The sequence below is a fragment of the Enoplosus armatus genome, chromosome 4 (assembly GCF_043641665.1).
Source record: "Enoplosus armatus isolate fEnoArm2 chromosome 4, fEnoArm2.hap1, whole genome shotgun sequence".
NCBI lineage: Eukaryota > Metazoa > Chordata > Actinopteri > Centrarchiformes > Enoplosidae > Enoplosus > Enoplosus armatus.
This window is the reverse complement of record NC_092183.1, coordinates 2,944,225-2,953,616: the sequence shown is the minus strand read 5'-3', so window position 1 is coordinate 2,953,616 and position 9,392 is coordinate 2,944,225. Positions and strand designations below refer to the sequence as shown.

General features: G+C 47.1%; 1 protein-coding gene across 1 annotated transcript in view; it reads right to left on the bottom strand.

The window, feature by feature from the left end:
- Positions 1 to 486: 486 nt before the first annotated feature.
- The window catches only part of wdfy3 (WD repeat and FYVE domain containing 3), a 68,909-nt gene continuing 60,003 nt past the window's right edge, over positions 487 to 9,392 (bottom strand). The window contains exons 46-67 of the mRNA XM_070903811.1: positions 8,693 to 8,841; positions 7,998 to 8,118; positions 7,775 to 7,860; positions 7,252 to 7,332; positions 6,944 to 6,998; positions 6,733 to 6,852; positions 6,508 to 6,625; positions 6,056 to 6,162; positions 5,764 to 5,917; positions 5,562 to 5,653; positions 5,257 to 5,469; positions 4,715 to 4,856; positions 4,400 to 4,554; positions 3,681 to 3,839; positions 3,336 to 3,515; positions 2,974 to 3,156; positions 2,580 to 2,677; positions 2,303 to 2,433; positions 1,961 to 2,194; positions 1,731 to 1,842; positions 1,331 to 1,528; positions 487 to 739 (exon numbers count right to left, since the gene is read on the bottom strand). Of these exons, the coding sequence (XP_070759912.1) occupies positions 619 to 739; positions 1,331 to 1,528; positions 1,731 to 1,842; positions 1,961 to 2,194; positions 2,303 to 2,433; positions 2,580 to 2,677; positions 2,974 to 3,156; positions 3,336 to 3,515; positions 3,681 to 3,839; positions 4,400 to 4,554; positions 4,715 to 4,856; positions 5,257 to 5,469; positions 5,562 to 5,653; positions 5,764 to 5,917; positions 6,056 to 6,162; positions 6,508 to 6,625; positions 6,733 to 6,852; positions 6,944 to 6,998; positions 7,252 to 7,332; positions 7,775 to 7,860; positions 7,998 to 8,118; positions 8,693 to 8,841 (3,009 nt within the window). The 3' untranslated portion in view covers positions 487 to 618. The remainder of the gene's footprint in view (positions 740 to 1,330; positions 1,529 to 1,730; positions 1,843 to 1,960; positions 2,195 to 2,302; positions 2,434 to 2,579; positions 2,678 to 2,973; positions 3,157 to 3,335; positions 3,516 to 3,680; positions 3,840 to 4,399; positions 4,555 to 4,714; positions 4,857 to 5,256; positions 5,470 to 5,561; positions 5,654 to 5,763; positions 5,918 to 6,055; positions 6,163 to 6,507; positions 6,626 to 6,732; positions 6,853 to 6,943; positions 6,999 to 7,251; positions 7,333 to 7,774; positions 7,861 to 7,997; positions 8,119 to 8,692; positions 8,842 to 9,392) is intronic.

Here is a 9,392-nt window from a genome sequence, read left to right as displayed (position 1 = left end):
AGTAAAGTCCACCCACAGACGTTAATTATTGACATTCATATCCCTCCTCCCCTCCGTCTTTTTCCTCTGGACTCGCCGTGACTCGGGACGCAGACTACACACAACCCATTTAGTTTTTTTTTTTAAAGCCAGAAGTGGTTAGTCACAACGCTATGTTACAGGCAATTTGTTTGTTTTTTTTCTCGTTGACCTTATTTTTTGTTCTGTTTGTTCCTCTCAGAGTTAAAAAGGCCATGGGACGTATTTACAATATGAACAAGTTTGTTTCGTCTTGCGGTGGCGGGTGATTGATTCAAGCGTGCCGCGTCGTGGGTCTTTTTTTTATTTCTTTTTTTCCTCCAGGTGTTGAGTGCAGGTGGTGAAAGTGGTGATTACATGTCCTTTCTGGGTTTTTTCCCCCACTTCACCGCCGACAGTCCCTCCTGCAGTCTGTCAGTGTGTTACAGTACGTGTGGTTACTGGACGTACGAGAGGATGAAGGGGGCTTCCAGGGATATGAAGGAGGTGTGGAGGGAACAACAAGGCAGATGGAGGAATGAAGCGCTCCTCAGGTCGGAGTCCTCAGGAGGAGGCGTTTCTTTTGTCGACGGCGGGTGGAGGTGGAGGTGGAGGTGGAGCTCAGTTCCTGCTGCCGTCCTCGACGCTTCGCTCATGTTGAAGGTTGTAGTAACAGTTCTGACAAACTCGCACCGGCGACGAGATCTTCAGCCTCTTGATCTCTGATTGGAAGCGACTGCACCTGCAGAACAAGGTGAGACGGAGGTGGACACTTTTAAAAAAGGTTCTCACAGGAGGAAGACGGTGAAGAGTAAAAAGTGAGAATCTAAAAAATGTGTGCAGCGGCTTTGGAAAGTACTCAGACTTTACTGTGTCGTTAAATTAATCTAAAATGGAATAAATGTTCTTTTTTTTGGCAATTAATTTAACACACAACAACCCGTAAAGACAAAGCAAAAACCCATTTATGAAATCTCATTTCATCTCATTTATGACACGTGATACGCTCCACAACCAGTGTGTATGAGCATACACAGCAAACAATGTCAATATACTCAACTCAAGTATAAAGCTGCAGTACCACTATTGGTAATATTTATACTAAAGAAATCACTAAAAGGACTAAACATATTGGAACACACTGACCTTAAGCTTATTTTTCCGCCCAACAGACCAAAAACTCAGACGTGTTAAATCAAAACACATCAAAAACTTAAATCTGACCTCAGACCTGCAAATCTACTTCACTGTTCTGCCACCTTCTAAAAATGTCACCATCAGCAAGTGAAAGTAAAAGAAGGCTACAAAGGGGCTGCTGCTGTAACGGACGTACTTTTGGCAGAAGAGCTGTCCACAGTTCCTGCAGTGGTGGCGTCGCTCGGTGAGGGAGAAGCGAACCGTGCAGCCGGAGCAGCTGTCCACCACCTCGTCCTTCACCCAGTGGTCGGCCGCCGAACGGCCCGGCTGGTCGCTGACCGACCAGCTGAAGACTCGACCCCGACCGTCGCCCACCAGGATCTTACTGTGGTCCCTGAGGGGAGGACGTTAGCGGGGAGAAAGAGTAGAGAGAAGTGGAGGAAAGACGAAGGGAGGACATCTTTATTCAATATTTGAATTGTGTTCAATAGTATGAACAGACATGCAGACAGAGTTACGTCCCTCACATACTGTATGGACAAAAAGCTCTTCAGATGCATCAAACAAACATCACACCAGACACTGAGCTCTCTTACTTGGAGATGGCAAGGGACGTGATCTCGGCCGGGTGAGCGTTGTCCTTGCGATCGAACGCCGTGTGCATGGTGAGTTTGCTCCGGAAGACCAGCTGGCGCTCCCATCTGTAGCCTGTGGACACACAAAGAGAAACACTCTTCAGGATTTCCTGTTTCTTTGATCAGAGAAGAACCCCCGTTCCTTTATAGCGTTTTCTCAAGAGCTGAAAACCTTTTTAGGGGACACCCACCCGTCCTGAGCTGGTTATACGTCCGTGCGTCCATGGTGGAGGGCTGGAGAGGCTGCGGCACTGAGCTCTGGCCTGGATGAGCCAGATGAGGGTGAGGGACCTTAGTTTGGCCCTCGGAGTAGTTGACGAACACGAAGCCGTCCTTCTCATCAATGCTGAGGGTGTCTGACCAGCGGTGAGAGTCGTCAGAGCTGCTGTCCATCGACCACGAGGCTCCCGTTCGGGCCGAAGGACCTTAAAGGTATTTTAAGGTCAGGAACGTGAACATTAGCATGGAACTAATAAACTGCACTGAGAACCATAAACTCTAAGTGTCGGTAAGAGGAGCTGTTTGTTGAGTACCTCTGGGTCTGTGGACGGTGCTGCCCGGTTGGCTGCCTCCACCTGTTGAGGGGTTGCGTGGTGCTTTGGGCTCCTGGCTCAGACTGGGCTCGTCTCCATCTGACTCGCTGCTGTCGTCATCCCCGTTGTGACTCTCGCCCCCCTCTGCGAGACCAAGAAAAGTTCACTAATTAGTACTTTTTTACATCATGAATTTATTGTGCAAATGCAAACAAAATCCTAGTTCTGCCATCACTTGGTCCAGCAGCTCTGATCAGTTATTTTTTCCCTCAAGGACTCACCAATCTTCTCCTCGCCGAGGCAGTCAGGCACATCTGGCTCTACCGGCTGTGGAGCAGGGGTTTCTGGGACTTGGAGGAACTCCATTCTCCAAAACTACAAGAAATATTTAAAGAAAGGTTTAATTAATTATCGTTTAGTTAAATCAAGTCACAGCACAATATTTCGAGTTTAGCTCCTCCATAACAAACGTAGACATTGTCTTTAACTTTGCAGTGCTATTCATAACTCTTAATCGCCGTCATACACTGTTGTTAGAAAATTAAACCTTCACACATGCAAAGACAAAAGCCCTGACAAGTGAAAACTACCACAAGCAGCATTAAAAAATACAATAAGGTTTGATCAGGATGACGGCCGATGTTCTGTGAGACCAAAGCGGGCGCGGTTACCCTGACAACGCCGTCCGAGTGTCCGGTGACGATGACGTTCTGCGTGTCCCACTCGTTCATCTCCGACACGCAGCAGCACAGGATCTGCTGACTGCGCCCTGTGAAGGTGTTGGCGCTGGCGATGGGGCTGCCATTGATGCTCCACACGTGGATGTATGTGCCTGCGCAGGACACAATATCCCCCTACACACACACACACACACACACACACACACATTATGTTTATCCTTGCATCGACTGAACAGCTTTTATGAATCATGATGTCACTGATCCTTGTCTACGACCTCTGTGCATCTTAGTGTTTATTGTCCTGGAGTATCTCCATCTACGGTGACGGAGGAGAAGTTTAAGCTCCAGCTCACCGTCAGTTCGTTGATGCACAGAGCAGAGACGGGCGCCCGGTGTCCCCTGAGCTGCGTGACGAAGGACAGCTTGTTGAGGTCCCAGATGATGCAGGTTCGATCCCGCGAGCCGCTGACAACAATGTGGTACGCTGACGACGCTGTCAGACACGTCACGGCGTCCGTGTGGCCCAGTAACGCCTACAATGAAACAGCACAGACAAAGAAATTGGAACAGCCTTTAGTCTTTATGCAGCACTGCTTTCACTTTTTAAGAATCAGTACTTTGTTTCGAAGCCCTCGGTATAAATGCTGCTCCAGGACTTTGTATTAGGTGTCTGGAGAACACTTTATGTGCGTCTTTACCTGTTTGAGCGTAAGCGACTTGGCCCTCTCCTTGGAGGTTCCCGTCTCCCACACACAGATGGCGGTGCTGGTGCCGCCGGTGATAACCAGCTTCGGGTTTGGACATATGGCACAGAGGATCTGACCCCACTCTGAAAGACACTCGTACACCACCAGCGCCTGAAAACAAGATTGAAGATTAAGAACGGAGATTGGTTCTTCGATTGGTGATTGATTTGAGGGGAGCAGAGGCAGGTCAAAGTCAAGTGTTTGCTACTGACAGGTAACAGTCTGGTCTGGTCAGATCTGTTTCTACTCTGAATCTGCTGCATTAGAGACTTCTGTAATGGCTGCTGCTGTAAAAACTGAGGGGTCAGTAAGGAAAGTGCATTTTTATTAAGCACCAGCAGGGGGAAACATTGTCTTTTAATGTTTTTAACATTGGCTTGTCAGTGTCAAGGGGAAATAAGCAGTAAACATACAGTAGTCCATGTTTTAATTAAGAGGTAGTCACAACTCCCTTAAAATCAAAACACTAGACTGAACTGTTGACTCATTACAAGTAACTCTGGATGAGGAAGTCTACAATACAATACTACAATTATAAAATACATTTTTATGGTGTGTGAATATTTTTCTTACAAAACTACGAGCACCCAAGTGACGTCATGGAAAATCAGGTCATGACACATTACATTACAGATCCACGAGCAACAGAAGCGGTCCTAGTAACGACTGACCTTATCAGATTCATAGTTCGCCAGACGGCAGCTGAGGTCGGCGTAGCCCCAGGCGAAGGTCTTGCTCCAGGTTGGAGGAACCAGAACTTTGTTTTGCTCCACAGCGAGTATGCCCTTGTCGGTGCACACGATCTGTCCCACAGGCTCCTTCAGCTCTAGACGACGGTAACACAAAGAAACACGTGAGCGCCGAGTTTAAAGGGATTCATGCACCTTGTTGGCGCTGCGCAGAATAATGGGCAGAGTGTGGGAATCTTTGCGTTATGCCTGTTATGTACTGGTGTGTATTTGTGACTGTGTGTGGGGTACATGTACCTTTGACAGGTGCTAGAGAAGGTCTGAGGTTGTCCAGATGATGGAAGAAGATCTTGTCGCTGTTGGAGCTCGGAGGAATGCTCGCTACGTCACCGTTGGCTTTACTGCGGACCCGTTTAGGAGGATGGGGCTTCTTAAACAGCTGAAACACAAACACACACACACAGAGTCAGTGACCAAACATCTACCAACAGCCAAAAACTGGTAGATTGGTGGGTTTCTGCAGGTTTGTTTAGCAACCGAAAACAATTTGGATGTCTTGATGCATTCTAGCAAAACTAAAAGACCACAGTGCAAAGACTGGCCTGAGTGTGGCCTTAGCATGTTAGCAGGATGGTGCTAATGTAGCTAAAAGCACAGCTGCTGGTGAGTTGTATTACTCCTTACAGCAGTTATATTGTAGTCCAAGTTAAAAGTAAAATTATTAACGTGACAGTAGTAGTGGTAGTTAAATAGCAACAGCACTAGCACCACTACAGTAGCACAACTGTTGGAAGCAGTAGAACAGCAGCAGTGGCTCCAGGTGTTAGCCAGTATCTGACCTGTTTGGGGATTTGTCCGAAGTTGTTGATGAAGCCGATGGTGGCCGTCTCCTTGAGCGGGTCGTTGATGTTGTAGATGTCCACCTGACCCTCGTAGAACAGGTGGTGGAAGACGTTGACCGCCTCCACGGCCGGCGGGCCCTGCTGCTTGTAGCCGAAAATCAGGTCGATCCACTCGTGGAGGTGGGCCGATACGTAGTCGCACTCCAGTGCCTGCAGCCGTGCGGGAGGACAAGACAGAGTGTTAATGTGCGTGTGTCACCGAAAGTCTGAGCTAAAGTGACACCGGTGGGTTGATGTCCTACCTCTCTGTGGACTCTGATGAACTCCCGGGGGTCGCCCTTGGCCCAAGGTGGCAGGATGACGTCACCCAGCTTGGTGCCGTTCTGCTTGGCACCTGGTACATCAAACAGCAGAAGGCAGACAGAACATTAATATTCATGCGCTCAATTATCTCGGTCAGTTTGACTTCTTCCGACGTTACCGTCCACTCTTCCTGATACTGACCCAGGTCGAAGTTGTTGGAGTTGAGCAGGAACTCGGGCAGATAGAAGAACTCCGGGATGAGCTCCTTGACGTCGGCCATGTTGTGTTTGGAGGCAGAGAGCCAGGCTTCACGCACACTGTGGAACATCCTGTCAGCAAGGTCAAAATGACCTCCCTGGTAATCACACAGGCAGGTGGTTTGAGAACTCTCTTTCTCTGTCGGAAATATCTCTGGGTTGCATCGCATATTTCAGTGGGAAAATGAAGATGACAAGCAAAACACTGAGCAGGTCTACGAGAGTTCAGATCAAACCTGAAGTCTGAGGAAGATCTGTGTGAAGGGCTCCATCCGGACCAGATAAGAGGCTACGATCATGGCTGATGAGTAGTGGGTGCCGTAGTGATATGCTGGGGTTTCACCTGGTGGGACAGAGAACAGCACATACACTGGCGAATGAAAACACAACCCTCGACGTGTGCATGCAGTTCTGAATACCATTCGATAAGATAATGAGAAATCAGGGACAACACTGAAACAGAGAACGGACCGACTATTTGTTAGTGTTTGAAATCTAAAGGTTCAGTGCAGGCTGGGCAGGTCAAATCACAAATGTTTTAAAACTTAACATCTTGTGTACACAATCCTTGAGTGACTGGCTTGAAGAGGACGTGTTTACTCTGTGTCTATTTAACTTAACAACATAAATGAAAGTCATCTCCCCGACTCCATTCCTTTAAATGCAGTCTGTTGATCTGAGATCTTACCGTTGGGATCTTCCCAGTCCTTGTACCTCTTCTTGTACTGCGTCAGTCTGTCGTCAGTCTGGGCGCCCATCGGCTTGGCGAGGTTACGGAACGTCTTGGGGTTGTTCAGGTCCAGTTCCTGATCAACATACACAACACAAACATCACCGCCGTTACCAAAACAGGATTAATGAGGGAACAGGCATCTACTTTTCCCACTGATGTGGTCCCAAACCCTGCTATCACCTCTGAGTCGAAGTCGGCCAGGATCCAGGGGAAGACGGGATACTGCATCAGGTCGTTGTAGGATCGTCCCGCTAACGTGTTCAGATGCATCAGGTACTGGAAATTACTGATCTCTCCTCGCTGGAAAACAGACGGTTAACACGTCAGTGAGGCTTACAGTGTGACTTCTTCACTTCGTGTTGGGGTTAAACCAACGAGTCGAGTTCCTTACCTCCCATCTCTGAGTCACTGACTTTTCACCGACCAGCGTGCTGAGGAGCCCAGACCTGATGCATGTGGGCAGTGAAAAACCTCATTTAATCACAAAGTTGCTGCATGCGATATATGTAGCATGGTGTGCTGCGATACCAAATCTTTATTTCCATATCTATTATTTAGGAAAACGAATTTAACACGAAGACTAAAAACAAGATAATAAATGTGAACATGTATCCACACATTCCATAAATCATCTCACAACCTCCAGCGCTGGTCAAGTGAACACGGTTTGTGCTGAATGTAACACAGAGGAGGTCTTACCCTTGTTCGACGCTGGTGTTGGGCCTCTGGCCTGAAACCGACTCTGAGCTGTCAGCCAGTGAAGGCACCACCGCCAAGAACCTGCAGGGAATAAATAATAAAATTACAGTTTCGTCTGACTTTCTGAAACTGACAATACTGGCATTAAAGTCATCTACTCAAAGCGGAAATATCGTGGCGACAAGGCGCTTTGTGAGAAGCTTACGATGTCCTCTCTGAGGATTTCATTCTAATGTCACACAGCAGTAACCTTTGTAAAATCCCTCTTTTCCGCAAATACCCTGAATCCTGACTATCCAGCCTGCATCAGTGCTGAATAGTATGTAGAAAAAACAAACTATCCAAGTATTTTACAATATAAAACTGCCGTGTCTCTTGAGTAAATAGTACTAAATCATTGCTTGTCACTTCTGAGGGTTGAAAGGAGGACAAAAAGTTTTCTTTCTGTTACTGAAGTGGCGCAGAAGCTCAGCAGTTCAGCAGCATGCGGTCCAAACTCTGTGTTTCCATTTGTATTCAGTACCTTTGGTAAACTTTGTTGCGGACTCCTTTCTGGAAGGCTAACAAGTAGTTTCTCCCATCTGCTGAGAAGACTTCCACTGCCATGGGCTGAGAGGTGATGACATACAGGACATTTAATGATCAAGAGACTAGAAATGCATTTCAATCTAAACTCAAAGATGTGCATTGTGTCTGTGCTGCAGCACATGTGTGTGTGTGTGTGTGTGTAATATGTGCATACTGACCTGCAGCAGGTAGCGTCTCTTGTGCACCTCCTTGATGTCTTCATAGGCGAAGATGCTGCAGGTTCTCTTCAGTTGGCTCTGTCCTTGTCTCGCTCCTCTCGGGATGATGGCCTCATGCAAGCTGGACACAGACAACAGACAGTGCTGCATTTACCAACCGTCAACTCAGAAAAATGACCAACGTGATCTCATCTTATGTCCAAGAGTAATGCAATGAGTATTTAAACAAAAATATAAAAGTAGGCAGTAAGCTTATAGTCATTCTTGACAAACGGTAACCACGGTAAGCTAACCGCGTCCTCATTTCAGCCCTGGAGGACACCGTGTCGTGTCTGTATAGGATTGTGTGAGACAGTAAAACACCTGAGGGGAACACAGTGAAATCAAAGAGGCATCTGTTGGCTATTTTCACGTTGTGTCTCAAAGGAAAAGTTCCCTAAAAAGAAAATACGCAATATCTCTGCTGAGTTTCACGGCGCATGCTCCATCGGCAGCATTACATCATTCCGGCAGCAGAAACTCCCACTGCAGCGTCCGGAGCAATGATGTCATCTTTTATTCCGGGAAGAGAAAGTACAGCTACTGTGTCATCATGTGTTCAGGACGAATTATCCAGCCCTGGTGTAAAGTGGGGATTCTCCTAAAAGGGGTCCTACCCTTGATGTAAAGCGACAGATACAGAAGCCTGGACTTACTTGGGGGGCAGCGTGTCGATGTCCCTGATCTCCCTGGACACGGTCATGGTGTAGCCGTCGATGACGTAGAAGTGCTCTTTCCCAAACAGCAGCAGACCCTCGCTGGTGTCCAGACCCTGCACCCTGGCACAGCGGTACATGTGCTGGATCTGGATCAGTGAATGTAAGAAACAAGAGTGTTCATTTCCTAAAGTTTAGTTAAACAGTTTTCAAGTGAAAAGTCACACGTAAGAATTCCTTCAGGCAAGAATGTGTGAAGAAAGAATAAATGAGTGGGGAGATGAGCTTTCCCCTCACTCAGTAACTGCTGCTGTAACAGTCTGGAGCAATAATCCCGAGGTGCTGCAGTCGAGCTGCTCGGTGGTCATCACAAAGACTACAGCAGTACTCCATTAGAAGGCCGGTGCACCAAGTCACTTTATGTGAATAAGACAATGTGACAAAGTTCCCTCATCAGCTCATGCCATCCGCTCAATAAATGATTTAAGACTGCAGAACAAAAAAGGAGGAGAGTTTCGAATGATTGATCCCAATATTAAAAATAATATATTCCAAACAATTTTGCAATTTTCTCCCAACTTTTGGGAAAAAAATTGACAGCACAGAGTGAATCTATGTTTAAGAAAGAACGATGTACTATGAACTACGCAATGACAATAAACTCAAACAGGATCTAATCAATAATACAAAGTCCACTGAA